Source organism: Zosterops lateralis (genome assembly GCF_965231275.1).
Source record: "Zosterops lateralis genome assembly, chromosome: 6".
In the NCBI taxonomy this organism is placed as follows: domain Eukaryota; kingdom Metazoa; phylum Chordata; class Aves; order Passeriformes; family Zosteropidae; genus Zosterops; species Zosterops lateralis.
In genome coordinates this window covers 47571900-47592065 of record NC_139761.1, presented here as the reverse complement: position 1 = coordinate 47592065, position 20166 = coordinate 47571900, and the positions used below count along the sequence as shown (strand labels likewise).

The window sequence follows — 20166 nt, the reverse complement described above, 5'->3', positions numbered from 1 at the left end:
ACACTTGGCAGCAGGGATGAGTTTATTGCAGTATGTCTTCCATTTAGCTGGAGTCAGGCTGTAGTGTTAGAACAGTTCTAGAGGTGTTTCCTCATTTGGTGATACTATTATTTTTTTATGTATATGCGTATGGTAGTATGGTTATAGGCATTCCAATGGGTATCCAGATGGAGGGAGGAAAGGAAAACGTGAATCTTGTATTAGGTGAGCAGGAATGGAAAGGAGGAGAGCAGTAAACAGGCAAATGGAAGGAAGAGTAAACCTGGGTAAAGGTTTGTGCTGTGTAACATGGTCTAGGGTGATGGGGAGATAGCAGGAGAGAGTCTCTGAGCTTCATAAGGAGCAGGCAGAAAAAAGGATGTGGAGTAAGCAACGGCATGTCCCATTTCTGTAATAGTGGAGACAGGCAGGGTACAACAGACTGGTGCAGACAATGGCACTGTCTTGTTTTAACCTTGGCTCTTTGTTGGATCAGGGGCTTGAAGGAGTAGGAGAGGGCAACACCACCTCCAGTGTCTCTGGTACCTGTGGATGTGGGTGCCTTCAGGGACAAACCCCATGTCTCTGTTTCTGGAGGCTACAAGTTCTCACTTTTTGCCTGATGCTGTGTGCATTGATGACTAAGGAACCTGAATGTACCCTTTTCCTCCTTCCTGTTTTTTAATTCATGAAATTAGCTCAGCTGGTTAGAGCATGGTGCTAATAAAACCCAAGGCTGTGGGTTTGATCACCATACAGGCCATTTACTTAAGAGCTGGACTTGATGATCCTTGTGGATCTGTTCCAACTCAGGCTATTCTCTGATAGAATCTGTGATATTTAATATTGCACGCAGCAGAGAACTGAGGCTGAGCTGCTCATTCTCTGGTGGCTGAGGACAAGGCAGCTTGCAGCAGTGGAAATGCTGGTGTGTTGGGACTTTCGCTATTGCTTGGTGACAGCTGAAATAAAAATAATGAGTCAGAGTCTGAAGACCGACAGATGGTAAAGTGTTTTCCCCTAGCTGGCCTGAACTGAGGTGGCTTGAAGAGGGGGCTGGAAGGTGGAACTGAGCTGCAGCACAGGCCATCATCCAAATGAGCGGGCTGTATCCAGCGTGCAGGCTCCAAGGGGCCGCTCGTTTGCGGGGATGGCTCCGTGTGTCTGCAGGAAGCCAGCCCGTCCCTGTGTGTGGGGGTGGCATGTGAAAATGCACAGCAGCCTCAGCCCCATCACGGGCGCCTCATGCTCCTTTCCTGCAAATGAATCTGTCCTTTGGCCCCATCCAGTGTTTCCGCTGCTCCCTGGCAGTCTCCTGCTGCTGCTCCTGCCCTGGGAGCCTGGGATAGGTGCCTGGGGCAGGGATGGCTGGTCTGTCTCCTCACGGCTATAGGAAAGCAGGAGGCCATTCCCCAGCAGCCACCCAGATCCTGCAAGCCAGATGGAGCAGTGAGACGCATTTTGAACATCTCCTGCATCTGGAAAGAGCATGGAGGTTACTCAGATGTGGCCACATGGCAGCTGATGCTGGAGCCTTTGAGGGGAGGTGGGGTGGGAAAGGAATGTTTTCCTGCAGGCAAAAAGGAAAAGTGGAGTCATGATGACGGCAACCTTTTCTGCTGGGAAAAGGCAGTCACACCAAGCCAGACTGGTACAGCCTGAAGGAAATAAATGAGTTGTCCTTTCCCATTTGCCAGAATGAAATCCTTCAAATGGCCTTGAAATCCCTTGTGGGGTGGGTTTGCAGGGAAAATCACCTCTCTTCTACATTGAGCTTCACGTACCTGTTTTACTTTGTACTTTCATTTGGTCCTGCAAGCAGATATTTATTCTAGTCCTGTTTGTTGGTGCTATTTTCCCCTAAGGTAACTAACTACATAAAATTAGTCCCTGTGGAGTGTAGGCAGGCTATGAAGGTCTTCATCAACTCTGTTCTTCTCAATAATAATGTTATTGCCAGCCTATAGAGGACCTGCAGGGAGACACCACAGCCCCTTTTTTTGTTAGAGACATTGCATGTGTGGGAAGGAAATGAAGTCTTTTATGAGCAAAATTAATACTCTCTGCAATTACTCCAATTTTTTAAAAGAAACAAAAACAGTTGGGGGTGTCTGTTGAATTTGATTTGACTACAGAATATTTGAGCTAAGAAAACCCTTCTCCCAATCTTTATGCTTTTTCCTTCTTCCTATCCCTGCCCTAAAGTGCCTGATACTCATGTGTAATGAAAGGCTGACAAAGGTCACTGGAACCAGCTGAGGGGCCTTGAAGTTAAAATTAATAAAACCCCCCCACAGAACCCTAAAACTCCCCAGACCTCTTGTTCCAACAATACTTGTGGGAGCTCCATCAACCAACGCTGAGCCTTGCATTAACAGCATGAATCCTTGCTGGAGGAAATCTCAGCAGTTTGCTTGCAGCCAGCAGGCAGGGTGTTGTGTGCATGCTATCTCACCTGGCCCAATACCAACATCTCTCAGTACTCAGCAAAGCTGTGTTCTGGCATGAGGGAATGCCCTAGCAAAGCAGGGCCAAGAAACACTTTTTTCAGAAGAAAAAAAGTAAAAGGTGTGATTAAACTGTAATTAGAAGTGTTACTTGCAACCATTGGCACTTCAGCTGGGTCATCTAAATCCAGTGAGAAACACCAGGCAGCCCGCAGTAGTTGCAAGTTTATATACCCTCTAATGTGTCTGCAAGTGTGAAAACAATGTGGGTTTCAGTTTGCAGCAGTTTTAGCACCTGGGAGGTGTTTTCTGTTTGCTCCAGGTCTCTGAGCACTGAAGTGAAAGCATCAGGCCGCCAGAGGTCAGCTGAAGGGGTCGCACTGAACAGCACTTCTGTGTCCAGTTGCTTAGCTTGTGCCCTGTGTAAGGCAATGTGATGCTCCCCAGGCTGAAACTGAGGAGTGGTCTGGAAAAAAATTGCAGACTCTATCTAGTTCAGGTGCACAGAATGGTACTTATGGGACTTGGCGTTCCTAGCCTGTGTCTACCACTTATTTAAGAGCTGGTCAGGGGTAGGTACTTGTTTCCCTCTCCGCTTCAGCACCCACTGCTGGCAGATGTTTCCTCCCTCGGGGCTGTTATTCCACTGTTGCCGACTCCCCTGGTGCAGCCACAGTTCCAGCCCTACCACAGCTCCGAGAGAGAAAGAGATTGTTGAAATAGTCACCTTTTCTCCTGCCCTAACTGGACGGGCCGTGCTGTCATGCCCAGCAAAGGAAACAGTGGTTCAGAGCAGGAATGTGAGCACAGCCACTAACACATCCTTCATCCCTGAGCCCGGCAAGCGGAGCTGGCAGGCAGAGGAGGGTGCGGCCACATCCAGCAGTGAGGGTGCTTTGCAGAAACCTCCACCACAGACAGCTCTGGCATGGGAGAGCTGGCTGGATTTATTCCCTCCTGTGAGAATATTGCAGCTCTTGGTTACAGCTTCGACAATCTCTGATTAGGGAAAGGCATAAGCAATTTATGCACGTTAATCACAGCTGTCTTAGTACCAGACAATTAGGCTCATTGCTACTTAGAAAACAAACAGCCCAGAGAAGAAGCTTGCGAAACAGAGCTTGCCAAAGCAAAAAAATACCTCTGAAACTTCTCCTTAGAAACACCCCAGGAGGTTTTAAAAAGAAAAAAATAAACCAGTTTGGGAAGGGAGGAGGAAAAGAATTTCCACTGGAAAAAATCCTGGCACGGTTTAGTTTAGAAAAATTCATGCTTGTGTTTTTAATTCCTGAAAAATCTTGTTTCACAAGAAAAATAAAAAAAAGATTCCACAGCCACATTCCTAGGCAGCGGAATTCCACTGTAAAGGTCTCCAGTGACTTTCCAGGTCCTTCAGACCTCTGGAGAAAAATGTTAAAGAGGAGCGTAAGCCAGGGTTGTCTGTGCAGTATGAGCACAAACAAGCTGCAAGCAGTCCATCCACCCTTCCTCTCACAGTCGGTTATCCACGGGGCCTCACATGCTCCGACATGGCAGGACTGCTGTGTTCAAGGATAACCCATATCTCCACACAACCTTAAAGGGGCCTGTTTTACCCAGTCCTCTCCCAGTATCATATTCATCCGTTGCAAGCATACCAATGCTCATACTTAGACCTGAAGCGTAAACAAAGAGGGCATTTAGCTGGAGAAGGTTTAAGATCCCAGCTATAATTCCAGGCTGAATTCCCAAGGCACACACCCTGGATGCCAAATACATGCTGTACTTTGCCAGTTAGTCTCCACTATTGTTTCTCCCCCTCAAACTGTCAGCCTGGGTCTGACAGTGACTCACATCAGCTTAATCCTAGCTCCAGAGGCTGGAATAATTTTATCCCCATCTGGAGCAACGATGCAGTGTCACAATCCAAACATTTTAAGGCATGAAGCAAAGAGCATCACATTCATGGGAAACCACCTAGAGGGTCAGCTGAGGACGGTCTTCCCTGCAGCCCAAATTTTGCTTTAATACAAGAATGAGACAATCGTGTTCCCTTGGAAGACGTGGCAGCAATCAGTACGCGATGGAAAGAAACAAGATCTGACAACATATCATTAAAAATCCACTAACAAGGGGGAATTGCTTTGTTTATTTTTTTTGTTTATTGTTTTTAAATATCACTTTTTTTTTTCTTTCCAGAAGTCATTATGTCCGACTCCATTAACATTCAGGTAAACAAGTGAAAGAACAACAGATGGGCATGATCTCACAGCACCGGCACAGCCGCTGGGTGCAGGACTTGCCTTTCTTTACACCCTCCTTGCTCTCCCTCACTCCCCCATCCCCTCCCTCTCTGTACCAGCATGGGCATGGCAGCCACCGCAGGACATTCCTGCTTCAAACACAGTGAGAAGTCCAAAACAGGACAGAGGGAGGCAGGCAACTGAGAGATCACAGCACCTGGCCTCCCACCTCGCTCTCAGCCAGGCTTTCCCCTGATGGTGCGGAGGGGCAGGTGGCAGCAGCAACGGTGGCATTACCAGACCATCCACAGAAAGCAGACCAGCCCAGTCCCTGTCCAGATGGCAGCACAGGCATTTTGGGCCATTTTTGGTCACTTTAGGAGGAGCCCCTCGAGTGTGCGCAGGACTGCTGCCCCTTCCACTCCCCCCCAACGAATTCCAGCACAGTCAATATTTTTGCAATCCACATTAGCCCCCCTACAGCTGTGCCTCCCTTCCCTTGAGAGGGGGCACAACTGCAGCAGCCACCACTTCTGGCAAGCAGCCTTTTTGCCTTCTCTCAGCACCAGTCTGGATGCATACTCAACCTGCCTGCAGGCCCCCCTCCCAGAGGCTGTAAAATCCCATGCTGTTGAAGCCTGGTTCACAAAGCATCCTGGTGTTAAGGTTAACTGGTTGTAAAATTGCAGCAGTTCATCACACTATGCACACTATGAGAAATGTTTATTAAATTGATTTTTGTTTCATTTCTTAAAAAAAAAAAAAAAGGCAGAAAGAAGTTAAACACACTGCTTTGTGGCATGCTCCACAGTATGAAAAAATCCCAAGCATTCAGTTAAGCTGTCAGCCGCTCTGTTTGACCTTTCCATGCGGTCTTTGAACTCAGACCTGGACAGCTGACACTCCTCATCCCCACCTCAGCTCACAGCCATTTTCTCAGCTGCCACTAGCTCCAGGAGGGATGCTTCCATGGAGAGGGAGGGGTTTATGTTTATAGCCTGCAATTCCATCCTTTTCTTGGGGTGTGGAGAGGAGCAGTACAGGGTTCCATGTTGCCCACACAAAGGTGCAGGTATGCAGGAGAGGTGCTGGGGCAGAGCAGAGGTCCTGCCTAGTGGGTTTTCCCCCTTCACCTCAGCCACCTTTGGGACTGACCAACTGGCAGAAGAGCCCTGTGGCTTTTGGATCCTGAGGGCTTGCAATGGGGTGAGTCCCTTCAGCCCTTCACAGCTCCCTTTCTAGTTTGTGTTAACTTAGGTCCAGCTTCACAGGAGACCCAAGTGGGAAGTTTTTTTCAGAGAGGGTTTCTCAACTACTTCATTGTTCTTAAGCATGATGGTTCCTCTGTGTCCCTCTTCTCCCAGGGCTGACTCCTCCAGCTGAGGACCATTCCATCAAGTGTGGGGACTCAGCTGGTAACTAAAGGAAGCATTGCCCTCTCTTCAAACATTCTTCTCTCCCTGCTCCCACAACTCTTTTCTCTAGCTGTTCCCCTTCTTGAGCACCTTTCCTTTAGCAGCCAAAAAAACAGGAGATGGCCCAAGAAGCTGCCTTTGGAACTCTCCACAATGGCAAGCCACCTCTGAAATGAGCTAGAGGGTGAATTGCAATCCCTGTGGGATACAGTCTGAGCAAACTTCCTGCTCTTCCTCCTCTCCCAGCTCTCAGATTCCCTCTCCAAGTACCACTTTCTCCCAATTGCTCCTGCCTGGGATAACTCAAACCCTTAGAGTACAATGTCTGAGGACGCACCTGACCTGCATTGAGACCCAGTTTGTCTTCAAACAGAGCTCCAGCTATGTACACAGCATCAACTGAATACTGAACAATATCAAAAATACGGTATAAGGAAAAGAAAACAGAACTGAAATGCTTAATGGCATATTTATACACATTTACCAACAGTCAACAAAAAAAGGTGGCAAGTTACACATCCATTCTGTATGCTGACAATCCTGATGCACACAGATGTAAACACACATGCTTGGATGATGCATATACATATGGCCACATAACAGAGTAGATGACCTGAAGGAGCTACGCTGGGGAGCAGGGGAAGGGGTTACCTACTGCAAAACCTCATTCTCAATGTGCACAACATGGACATTCAGGGCAGTGTTGCTTTAAGGCTATTTCTAAGGCTGAATCTTTGTTTGTCCAACCTCTCAATATTAAGATCTGTTGAAGCACTTCCTCCTCTTTACCCAGCACAACTTGATATATATATATATATATCTATATATATTTATCTATATACTTTTTAAAGGCCCTATATACTAAAAGGCAGGAACAGGAAAGGGGAGAGTAGAAGGGAAGAAAAACTTCTGAATGGATCAATTTGCCCCAGTGCAGGAATCTTCTATCCTGTAGTGGTAACAGCCACGTGCAGTGGACAAGGTACTAGTTTAAAATGATTGATGATCACAGATCTCCCTCCCTATCAGATCTGAAGCTCTTTGTTGTGACAAAAGGGGAGAGTGAAATACTTTAAGAAACAGAAATACTCTTGAAGTGGGGAAAGTGATCACTAATTTAAACTCCTCCCCTTACCTGCTTCAAGGTGGCAAAAGAGCTGAGAGATACTATAATTTCCAGCTCAAGTGCCTGTACGGCTAAGGAAAAGGCTTTGCTTAAAAATATATATCTATAGAACTATACATATAGATCATCTTTTTAGTGACATTCTGATTTTATTACATAGCTCCTGGGTCACTCTCCCCCTCTATCTACATGGTGACAGAGTGGCATATAAAAGAAGCCACAGACATCAAAGTGATAACCAAAGTTACCAGATCACAAGAATGTGTTTCAACTGGTGCGATCTAACATGCTAAATTACCTTGATTTTATAAGCTAATCTGCTGTTAATATAACTGGAAGATCTTAAAAATAACCTTTTTTTCCCATGATCAGATTATTACAATTTCTCAGCAATATTACAGTGTGTGACAATATGCTATAATTAAGAATACTTTCACTGAACAAGAGAGTCATGCAAAGATGAAATTTTAAGCATGTACGCATATGGTTGGAAACACCCAAGCATCATCCTGCAGTACATAAAAGCAGGATTTCTAAAGTCAAGGACTTTTTTTTAATGTTTTCTTCTTTTTCCAATATCATTTCTATGTAAGTATTAGCTTAACAGTGGAAACTTGACATAGAACTAGATTCTCCTTGAAACGTATGTCTATAATGAAACACTGAAGGACATTAAAAAAGTAATGTAATTTTCAGTTTGCTATATTTGAAAAACTGAGAATAAAATTCACCCCCAGCCACTGACCTTTTAATGCAATGAATCAATGGAACTGAGCCAATTTATAAAGCTATAGCCTCAAGAAAAAAAAAAAAAAGAAATCACAAAACCAAAACCCATTTTTACTCGTTAGAGAGTAAAAAAGTTCCAGCATGACTTCTGTTAAGGACTGACCTACCAATGGAAACAGGCTGGAGAGGAACAGTGTGCCTGTGTTCCCCTGGGATACACTTCACCCAGGCGATGGAGGCTGTATCCTTTCCCTTCCTCTATCCCAGGCTTTGGACAGTCAGCCAGGCTTCCCTACTAACAGCTTGGAAACACCAGGGAGCTGGGGTGATGGTTGGAAAAGATGAGTACAAATTTACAAAAATACTAAATTCTGCTTCAGCATCCAATTGAAAAAGTTGGTAAAGCCAAGGCAAAGTTTTCTGAGACCAGGCTGCACACCTCTCCTCCGCACATCTTCCACCAATGTTACTTCTGAATTACAGGGGGTGGGGAAGGGGGAGGAAGGACTTGATCTCCTGCTACAGCAGCTTTCCCATCACACAAAACTGATGTGTAACTAACTCAGCCACAAAGATACGGGAAAGTTTTATTTATTAAAAAAAAAAAAAAAAAAAAAAAAAAAAAAAAAGTACTTCAAAATAAAAATGATAAGTACTGTATGGTAATATTGGAAGCATTTATATACATAATTTTCTTTGTCTGTTGTTGAAATGTCTCCTGGTCACTCGGTGGCACTTGGGGTCCCCTCTAGCGCCGTCTGCCTTTGCTCCCCCCTTCCCCTGCCTGGCTCTCACGGCTCAGTAGACGGAGCTGTTCCTTATGCCACAGCACAGCACCATGCTCAGGATCATCTCAAAGATCTGTTGAGAGACACAGGGGCACCAGTGAGGCAACCAGTACGATGCAGGAGCTCCCCCACTCCACATTAACACTCTCATGCCAGAGGTAAGGGCAGGGATTTGTTGCTGTTTTTTCATGTAGAATCGGCCAATTTCAGATAAGGCACTGTCCTCCCGTCTCTCACTGGCAGCAGTGGTGGTACCTGACAAGCGTTTTGGCTGCCAGGTACACAGCAAATGCCTCAAGATCCCTCCAGCACTACAACCCAGCCTTTGCACAGATGCCATGTTACGCCCCCACAGCACCCAGCCCTCACTAGGGAGCAAACCCAACATAGTAAAGCAAGCATATCCCTCCCCACTGCAGACCAGAGCAACAAAACATGACAGCCTGTAGAACAAGTGGTTTTGGAGGAGGTTTCAGTGGTGCTCTGCCCTTTTGGCTGGGCTTGCAGCTTGCCAGGGTGCCTCCCCTAAACATCTCGACTCCCCAGAGTGATGATGAAACCCTCGCCATGTTCCAGAGCTCTGTGGTGCATAGGGCAGGTGCTGCATCCGGAGTTGCAGGGGCATCAAGAGGAGAGAACAGATCCAGCCCAGCTGGGAGACCAGGCTGCCCCAAGGTGGCTTTTCCCTGTCCCACCAGGCTGTCACACTTACCATGATCACAGCGACCACGACGGCAGCGATACCGATCAGGTAGAGCTTCCCGGAGAAGAGCTCATCGATTTTTTTGTGGCAGTTTGAGTTCTGAGGCAGAGAAGCACACCAGTCAGACAGCCTGCTTTCCCCTCACCCATCCCCTGCACCGAGAAAGACAGGTCAGCTTCCCAGTGGTCCCACTTATGTCCCCAGGCATGGCCCCAGGACTTCCAACCAGACTTCACCCCTCTGCACCTGTCAGTCCCCTCAAGCAGGAACAGCAAAAGAAGAATCAAATCGGAACCTTTAACATCTTTCTATGCCATCCCCAAATGGGGAAATAGAGAGGAGATAAAAATCTCTATCCTTTATTTCTCAATAAATCCCCAAATTCCCTTGGCAGCCAAGGTTTCCTGAAGCAGCTGTGCTAACTGAAGAGCAGCTGTGCCTACCTCAAAAAGGTTTTTCAAGGCGTCCTTTCGGCAGAGGTCATCCCTCCACACAGGAGTGAAAGTCGCTGTTACCATATCAGAACCACAGCAGTCCAGCTACATAGAGAGAAGAAAAATGTAACAATGGAAAGCCAACATTAGCAGACAGCAAATACTTATGCAATGCTTTCCCCACCATTACACATTCTGGAAGCCACCCAAGACTGAGGAGGCATCTTGGAGGAGGAAACAAGGGTGGGGAATAAGTCACCAAACTTTTTTCTTTCTGTGCAATTCAGCTACTTCCTACAATAGTCCCAGACAGATCTGGCATAGATATGCTGGAGGAGAGTGAACTCAACTCTCTCCAGGGATTTTGTTTCCTGCTAAATGGACCAAATATCAAGATTAATTCCTCAGAGCTCCAGTCTTCTTCCATTGAATTTTACTTATATCAGGGGTGCTGAGGTAAATTAAAGGCAAGTTAATCAGAATTTGGTCCAGACTTCCCAGCACTGTGTGATGAAGAGAATACTGAAGAGAGCACAACTCTGCTTCTTAACATGTAAGAACAGCAAACTTGATAGGCTAAGATCTGCACATAGCATCATCATGCTCTAGATTCTGCTTTTCCCATCCACTTGCCTGACCTCCATTATTAATTCTCCAGCACAGCCACCACCAGCTTACCGTTTCATGGAAGGTCTTCACTACAGCTTTGGCATTGCTTGCATCTGAGTCTCCCATAAGCGCTTGTTGAAGCGCTTGATCGTAGAACTGCTTCACATCTTTGGCTATCTAGGAAAGACACAGGAAAAACTCCCTTTCAGTCAGGAGGAGGAAATCCATCCAGCAGATGTGCCTGAAGGACGAGTTCCCTCTAATGGCACTTGGAGTAAGATGAGCAGTTTTTGAATACATTTGGACTCCATTTGTTTGCACATGAAAAATGGCCTGTCTCATACGGCTCCAGCTCCTCCAGCTCTCACAAATATTAAGAACCCCATCCACCAGCCAGCAGATTCCAGCCAACACTATCTAAGGGCTCCACAGGCTTTGTCTAGGAGGTAAAGACAGCCAAGGCCTGGAGGGTGAGGCACAAGTTGAGATAGCCATCAGCCCATGTGGATGTGCTGCTGGGCTCAGGAATGCAGACACAGCTCATTCTGAACCACACAGACAAAACAGCAGGCAACACATTTCCCACTGAGGCTGCAGAGGCTGGACACACTGGAAAAGTCAGGAGGAGGTGGGGTACATGGGCAAGGCTCTCTGTAAATATGGGCACCTCAGCTAACTGAATGGCTTGGAGGGGATGGCAAGAACTTGGGAGAGATTGTACACTAAAGCCTCGTGATACAGCTCATTTGGGTCAGGAAGCTTAGGTGCATTTATAAGGATTTAAAATCCTGGCTGGATCCCTATGGACATTGCTGTCCTGTAAATGATTATGTGAGACACCTTATCCATACTCTAACCCTGCCACCTAGCTGGTGAACTGCCACCATGAGGGCCTGCTCCACAGTGCAAAAATCTCCTAACTTTTAGGGGAACTGGCCTTGTGACTTCTCCTCTAACACCCTTCAATAATTTGAGAGAGAGAGATGAAAGAAGGCCATGCAAGAGAAGCAAAAGAAAAACATTAAACCAAGAAAGGGAAAATGCTTTCTAGAACATCTGCTCTTGGCAGCACAGCCTGGATTAGCATACGAAAAAAGAAACTGTGGCAAGATGATGGGTGATTTCAATCAATTATCCCAGAACTTCTTCATCACTACTCAAAATTTTAAGTTTGCTTTGGAGGATGATATTCTCCAACCAAACCATTTCATTCTGGTATATAAAAATAATTTTTTTTAAAGAATCCTATTTATTGCCTCCCCATTCTGAATCTACAGCATCTGCAAGAAGGCAGGTTGAGGGAGAGACTGCCTTCATCTTTGTGAAAAAGTGTCCCTTCTGGAAGCATCTCTCAGTGGCTGGGATCATGCAGTGCTTCCCTCCCAGCCTGTGCTGCTCCCTATCAAGGCAGGGAGAAGCAAGCCTGCCTTGTGAGCAGGAACTTCAAAATAGCCCATTCATCATCAAGGCTGCAAAACTAGCTGATGCCAACAGACTGCCACCCTTCATTTTGAACTGCAAAATTCATTTTAGGGGCTGAGGTCATCACTTCTGTATTGCGAAATCCTGCATTTCTCAGCTCTGTGCTCTAGTGGCCAAGTGCTTTCTCCCCAGGATGGGACACAACAGCCGTGGGGTCCCTCCTTACTAAGCTTTCATTTGTTTTTTGCTGTCGGTTGCAGTTGCATGTCTTGGACTCTTCATGATTCACAAACTAACATCTGCAGGAGGCACAGCCCCTCTGCAAAGGTTAATTAGTTCCCTAAAGTTGCTAGGAAACAGCACCCTGCCTGCATATTATTATGTTTAGCCACAGAAGAGTTTATTCTGGTGAAGTTGTTCTCCCCCCCTGAATGACTACAAGGGTGTTCCATTCGGGCCGAGCCTGTGAGCCACTGCCCACATGCATGAGAAAGCTGAGCAGGCCAGCACCTACTGACACAGCTGGCTTATGTCTCTTAAGAAAGTAAACACATTTCCTACTCTGCCAGAGAGTCTAACCTTGGCTTTGAGCACAAGCAGTCCCCTTCTCTCCTTCCAAACCCCTGAGGCCCAGTGATCAGCACCCAGCTCGCTGCTTGCTGCAGCACAGCCATGGTTCCCATACACGGGCAATTCTGCAATTCATGCACCTGTGTATGTGTGAGCACATGTGACTGTAGGGAGGGGAAGGTGAGCAGAAACAGAAGGTGAAAAGCTGCAGTTTTCAGTTCTACCCTTCAGTTCAGCTCCTCAGCCAGGAAACCTCATCTGAGCAGTCCCTAGCAGGGTACCTGGGACAGATACAGGACTTGTACCCCACATGTGTGCATAGCATATGGATCACAGCAAGCCCAGTGCCGGCAGACAAATGGCCTGAAGCAGGTTATATGATACTGGAGAAGAGCAGGAAGCACCAAGCAATCCCGTTAATGCAGGCTCTCCCTGGATGGTATTCCCGCCCTTTGGCACTACTCGGCTGGGCTCACTCTCTGTTCCCTGGCACTGAGGACGTGCAGATGGCTTTCCTTCACAACTTCATGCATGAATCGGCTCCCTCAGTGACTGACAGCATGGCAGCACGGAGGAGACCCAAGTGAGACAGGCTATTTTTATTCGAGACATCGCTCTACATACCCTAAGGGGCAGCTGCTACCGTCAAGTGCTCGCATTTAAAGTTCATCAGCCTGGCCAAGAGGAATGAGGTGGCCTGCCCAGGTCACACAGCTAATCCAAGCCCCCCTTACTCAGTCTGGAGCAGTTTGTGAGCAAAACAGCTCATGCTGGGATCTGCTGTGGTTCTGCCCTAGGCTCCCAGTCCCACAAACACAGGTTTTAGAGTCTTACTTGATCTTTGTTGACGAAACCCCAAATTCCAGCCGCAACTTCACAGGCAAACAGGATCACCAGGCAAGTGAAGAACTGCAAAGACAAATCAAGAGAGGGATCCTTAACAGATTTGGAACAGCTAGGTGGGGAGAGGTGTGGAGCAGCACTTCCACTGACAAATCAGAGCAAGGTGTCATCTGACTTCAAACCATTTTCTCTCTCATACATGCACTGAGCCCAAACACATTTTCCTGTAACTCATCATACACCACCCCATGTCCAGATTGTTGAGCAGGGATTAGCAAAACCTTTCCCACAAAGGGACGGGCAGGGATGGAGACGCCCTATGTACCACAAAAGACATTGCTCTGCTTCATGCACCTGCAGGACCATCCAGACAAGGCTTCTGCTCTGCCACAAATGCTCTGAGGACTGGGATTGCCAGTGCAGGGTTAAAAGCACGTTTCAGCTGCTGAGGAGCTGGGGGTGTCAGGGTGTGATTTATGGCCAGCTCTCCGGCATCCACAGCCCTGCAAGGCTACTGCAGTTTTTTGCATAAATACTAACACTGACGTTTTCCCACAGTCCCACCCTGTTTGTGCAATTCCAGCAGTCCTCCCTGCCATCCCCCCTTTTTGTTCAGATCCCGGGAACATGTTGTGATGGTTGGTCAGTTGGACTGGGAGCGGGAAGCTGTACACTCATACATCAGAGTCACATGAGAAGGCACTGAGAGGAATGCTCCATGTGCAGCCAACATCACCTCTGTGACAACATCACTCAGTGACTTCTTCCTGGGAAAGGCCCCAAAGTGGGAGAAGTTGCCATGGAAGTCAAGAAGCAAAAGAGGTGAATGCAGTCAAGGAAAGACAAAATTACAGCACAGGGTGGGAAAACAGCCCCTGGCTCCTGAGCAGTCTCTGTTCAAAACACATTCAGGACATTTTCTCCAACAACAGAGGAAACAGGAGTTTCCAGAATGATGCCATGACCTGGCTCTCACATGCAAAAGGGTTATCAGCAAAATGGAAACAAGACTATTAACCTGACAGCAGGAAAGGACTTCCAACATCCTTGTCCAGTTCCTGAACAATCAACTCCTATGTGATCATCTATCTATCCCTAATTTTGTAGGAACATCTTTGAAGGACTAGGTCTCACATCTCCCTCAAGGACTCACATCACCCTAAACTGTTGGTGCAATGCCACTGCAAGTCTGGTTAAGCACTAGGGCTCACTCTTGCAGTGGTTACCCTCCCAGATTTGGAGGGACAACTTCCTGCAGATTCAGTTCTTTTGTAAGCTGGCTGCAGAACACCAGGAGATGCAGCTTGATGCTATGGGAACTAGTGGTGTTCCTGGCCTGACTGTGTCCCAGCCCCTTTCCAGGGAGCAGAGCCTGCTCCATGACAAGTGGCTCTCTCCTGTCTTCCTTAGGTCTTGCTGCTCAGCTTCCATGTCACCTTTGGCACAGGATTTTAATAGCATGGAGCTTCTTGGTACTTATCCCCTTTGCAGTAAGCCCAGAGTCACTCCCTCAGCTAGAAAAAGGGAATATGGCTGCTTCCCCTAAACACCTTGAGGACACTGCCTGGAAATGTCCTTGGAACACAGTGGGAGCCTTGGCCAACGGAAAGCATCCTCATGGGGCATCTCCAGACTTTTCTTGGCAAGCCAAGGTGTGAGCAAACAGGCAGTGCACAGCAGCTAGAGCTGCTAATTTCAGCCAGAGCAGCCGGTTTCCCTGTCAGACCTCGGGTAAGTTGTACCACCTGCCCTTCTAATCCTCTAACTTCAGGAGGGAGTGAGAGGCAGTTCAGGGTCTGTAATCACTTGCATTAACAAAACAAAAAACCCCAAAGCTGCCAAACTGTGCTCCAACAAGCCCTGTCAGATTTGTGTGCAGGCTCCTTGTATTCCCAGCAGCCAGGAAATGCAAACTCCTACTGGAGCTCCCATCCACTACATTCAGAAGCGCTTTATCAACACTGGGGAAAAGCTTCCCCTTATTGTTGGGAATCAGCAGCAACCAGAGGTGAAGTCATCTGCAAGAGTGAGGGAAAGCAGCTCCCTTTCCCTCTGTCCCAGCTGAGCCCACACCCATGAGTTGCTACACTGCCACCAAGAATTCTCCATCCCAATGAAGCCAAGTGCTGGCAAGTCACTTGAATTTAAAAAAAAAAGTGGTTATGTTTTACCCTTCCAGTTTTATTTTTTATGCATCAAGTTTAAACTGAACCACATGTGAGAACTTGTTTTAAATAAATGGGTCTTCCTTGTTCCCAAGGTAAAGGCTTTTGGTGTGGCTACAGTTTATCCAATAAAGCTCATCCTATGCCAGGAATCCTGAGCTGCTGCCTCACATCAAGGACGCCTGTAGCACTTCAGTAATGGATTTTCCAGGATGTACCTAGATGTTCTCACTAAGAAATTATGGAAAGTCTTTGCTATTTCCTTGTCCAAACAGATAAAAATAGTAGATGATTCCTTAAAAGAACCAGAATTGCTAAGGCAGCCTTGAAACAGAGTGAGAATGGGATACTACAGGAAACACCAGGTAAGAAAGAGGGTTTAGTGGGTGCTTGGTAAGACAGCAAGACTGTGGGGGGATAAAGGCAAAGTGAGGGTTCACATATAACAGAGTAAGAGTCTCTAAGAATCCTACTGATGTCATCCCTTCTGCCCTGCAGCCAGGCACAGGCAGGACCTTGCAGGGGAGGACGTTGCTGGCAGGACCTGCCAGCTCAGCCAGAGCTCCACAGGCTGGGCAGAGATGCTTTGGAGCACTGCCTTGCTCCTTGCAAAGGTCACCTAGTTCCCACCTCTGTGCTCACATATCCCCCCAGCCCCGCTTGTTGGAAAAGACTCCAGCAAGGGAAGCACAGCCATGTGCCATCCAGCAGGGAAATCAGGGTGCCAAGAGACTTCCAAAGCTTTGTGTTTCTTACCGTTCCCAGAAGACACTGAGACTCCTGAATAGCACCGTAGCATCCCAGGAATCCCACGAACATCATGACAGCTCCGACTGCGATCAGGATGTAGATTCCTGCAAGGCAAAGCCAGAGGCACACAGAGGCGTTACTGCACAGCTTTGTCCACCCTCATGCCTGGCTGGACATTCTGGCTCCTGGGGCAGATAGTTATGGTGTGCAGAATTAAGGCTGAGGAGGTGTGAGTAGAGGTGGCAGCAGACACAGTAGGACATAACATACATGATTTTGGTTTAAAGTGTTTGAAGCTGCCAACACTGGAGCTTTAATAATCCTATCACCTTCGAAATGAGAGGAAACACTGAGAGTAGCACTAGGTAGAGGATGTAGGAGGCAAGACAAGACCTCTACAGCATCCTCAGAGCTGTAGCATGGAGTTCCTCTGGCATGCTGTTTTAAATATTTAAGCAGAGATGAAAATGATTAGTTAGCATATTTTGTAAAATAAACAATAAGGCACATGGTTTATTTATATTAACCATCATACAAATATTTATCTGGCTAATATTTTAAAGGCAGATGAACCACAAAACCAAGGGGAAATACTGCTTAAGCATTTCACCTAAAATCTGGTGCTTTTTTTTGTTATAAGTTCTTCCACAGAGAATACAACATTTTTTACTTTAACTTACTGAATTTGCACAGGCAACTTGCACCATAACTAGTTCAAAGCTTGAAATGAGGCATGGGGAGTGGTTCAGAAAACAGAGGAATAAAAGTTTATTCATTCAGGAAACAAGAGCTTAGCTCAAGGCTCAAGTCTGCTGCCGTGAGTAATCACCATGGTCTCACCAACCACGAGACTGGTGAAGCCATGGTGATTACTCAGTCAAACACTACCAGCTCAGTTAAATTGGACACAGCTTTCTGCTGATTTATCTCTTATATTTAGTGCATTTTTTCGTTAACTAATATTCTCAAGTACTGTGGTTTTACTACTCTCTAAGTGAATTTCATTTCCCATTCAAAAGCAATTTGATACACGCAAAAAAATTACAAATCAGGTTAAGACTGCAGCCACTATTTCTAATGGACAGTGAAGAAAAAAAAAAAGAATCACGTTGAGGATAAAAGAACATGGGGCATCTCAGAGGTAATACCAACACAGTGAATCTTACTCATGGTTGGGAGACACATCCCTTAAATTAAATATTTTCTTCTGCTCTGAGTGAAAGTGTTTTATAGTTATTAATCAGACTGCCAGCTCTCCTTTAGGAAGAGCCCTAACATATAAACAGTGCTCAAGATTAAAACTGTTTGTACATGCTTGCAATGTTTAAGGTTTTTCTTATCTCTGTAGTTTTTAAACAATCTTCTGATAATTGAAGTGCAAAGTCTAAAGGCCATGCACTGAGAGCAGAGTCAAGTCAAGTAAACTCTAAAACACCAGATACACAATAACGGTCTCCACTTTTTTAACATTCCCTTACAGATTCTTCAAACTTGGGAAAGGCTGGGCTTTGGCTCCCACTTCTTCCCTCTATGACACAAAACTCACCAGCACGCCAAAAGCCAAGTGCCGATGCAAGGGCTGAGCTGGCGAGTGGCGGCGACGGAAACGCCGCCCCAGCGGCTCCGGCACTGAGACTCTCCGGTGTGAGAGTCACCGTGCTCACTCTATTTTTAGGCAGTGCAGGAGGGAGGAAGCCAGCTGCAGGGGAAGTGCCACAATGGAGCACGCTGACCCCACAGGAAGCCCCTCTTCACAAATCCTGGTGGGAGCTGTGGCTGGAGACACCAACATCCTTGCGACAACCCTGTCAGTGGTGGGGGCTGGAGGTGTGAGTTGCACCTCCTGATGTGTTCTGAAAGGGTTTCAGCAGCACCCAGGTGCCATGAGAATCCAACAGGCAAAAACATCCCCAAGTGGGCATGAGACACCTCCTTAGGTGAAGGTGTGCAGAGAACGGAAAAACAAGCAAAAGAAACCTCCCAGGAGAGTTTCTTGGAAAGGACAGGCCAGCAGATTAAGTTCTGTAGGCTGCCTGAAGTGGAAGAAGGTGGTTTTATCCCAGTGGCTGGAGATAACCTGAGGTGGAGCAGCTGGGCAGGGAGATAGCATGGCAAACAGTGGGCTGGGCTGTGTGCAGGACAGAGGGGCCCCAAAGGGCTTGGAGGTGGTGGGAAGGCATTAATAACCCTGTGCAATGAAGGCTGTCTGCTGGACAGCTGCCAAACCCCAGAGAGACTGATGGAGACTGTCAGACGCTGCATAACTGCTGTCTCACAAAGAACAACATACCAGTAGTGGTGTCCCAAAAAGCAGTCTGCTCACTGTCACCAGAAGCTGCTAATGCCCAAGAACCAGCCTTTGCCACTCTAGCTTGTACCAGTGAAGCTGCTGGCATGGCTTTTCAACCAAAACCAAGGCAGACTTCTCTATTTTAAGCACTGGGTAGTTCAACTGACAAGTCATCACAAGTCAGAAAATCAACTTTTCTCATCCCTGAGTACAGCAGTTTCTGACTTCTCTCATTAGAACAGAGACAAGACAAAGCTGTGCTAGGGGCAAGTCATTTCCCCATCTGACAAGCCACTATTCATGCTAACCACCCCAATATATGGGTAACAGGCAGATGCAGCACATTTGAAGACCAAGCAGCATGATGTTGCAACCCCAACAACCAGGTCTTCACCAGACAGAAGGTTTTATTCTCAGTTGTTCCAAAATAAACATTGAAGGCATCTTCTGAGCTGAACAAATATTGCCAGGAGATCACAGTCATAGAGCAGCCCAAGTTGAAGGGACCTGAAATGATCACCTGGTCCAACCTTTCATAAGACTGGGAATCTTAGGAGAGACTATGCAGAAACCTGCCCAATTGTATCTTGAAAACCTGCAGTGATAAGGACCTATTGTGTCCCTGGGGAGGTTTTTCCAGTGAATGATTGCTCTCACTGTAAAAGATGTTTTTCTGATATTGAGATCGTCAGGAAAACACAGGACCCACTGGTGGCTAGGAAAGTGTTGCTCTGAAAACCCAGAAATGAAAGCCCAGTGAGACCCTCGACTGATGGGGCGAGACTAGGAGGAAACACAGACATGTGCTGTTTTAGAGAAGTTTTCCAGTGACCTCTGTACTTGCTTCTTGCTGGGATTTCTGGCAGCTTCAAAAAAACAAAACCAATCCTGACCTGCTGAACTCCCACCCCAGGCAGGCTGTGCAGACCTTGGACTGTCAAGTGAGGCCCTGGCTTCCCGCTTCTCTCCCTGCTCTCACTTCACCAGCTCCTCATCAGAGCCAGCACTGCTATCAAGTGAGGAAACAGCAAGAAGGAAAGGAGGGGAGGGAAGAAGGTGTGCACCATGTGCAGCTTCCTGACCGGAGCGCAGCGGATGCGACCGGTGCGGTGGGAGCAGCAGGAATGCTCAGCCAGGCAGGGGAGAGGGCAGTGATGACTGGCCTGAGCTCAGAAAACCACAAAAAAAAAACCCTGGAAGGTTTTTGGAATAAAGGCTAGCTTCATTCCCAGGCACAAACAAGCAGCTGTTATGGAGTTGCCTTTTGTTACCGAGGGCCAGAGCACGACACCCTCTCCCGGGAGGCATCAGAGCAGGACTCTGCACTGGAGTTTATTTAAAAACAAGCACAAAATATTTACTGCAACAATAGCATCTTGTATTGGGAATGCCAGTGGTGTTTCTCCAAAGAAATCCCATGCTGAAGGCTGAGAAAGCAAAGGAAGGCAATCCAAGTGCCCAACCACATGCTTTGAATGGTGTTTGTTTTCCCACACCCATCCTTCCCCTCAAGGCATGGGGCTGGTGGGGGAGTCTCTGCTCTCAGCCTGGGTGCCAGGCAGCTGGGGGACTATTTCACAGCAATCATGGTGCAGACGGGAACGACCAAGCCCTTTTCCCAGAAAGCAGCCGGACACATCTCAGCTTACATTCCTGGCTCACAGGGACGATGAC

The 20166-nt window shown here is 47.1% G+C and overlaps 1 protein-coding gene across 1 annotated transcript in view; it reads right to left on the bottom strand.

Moving 5' to 3' along the window:
• Positions 1-5403: 5403 nt before the first annotated feature.
• Positions 5404-20166, bottom strand: part of CD81 (CD81 molecule) — a gene marked incomplete at its 5' end in the record, with an annotated part of 33087 nt that continues 18324 nt past the window's right edge. Inside the window, 6 exons of the mRNA XM_083863472.1 lie at positions 5404-8779; positions 9419-9508; positions 9853-9948; positions 10522-10629; positions 13279-13353; positions 16209-16306. Of these exons, the coding sequence (XP_083719598.1) occupies positions 8717-8779; positions 9419-9508; positions 9853-9948; positions 10522-10629; positions 13279-13353; positions 16209-16306 (530 nt within the window). The 3' untranslated portion in view covers positions 5404-8716. The remainder of the gene's footprint in view (positions 8780-9418; positions 9509-9852; positions 9949-10521; positions 10630-13278; positions 13354-16208; positions 16307-20166) is intronic.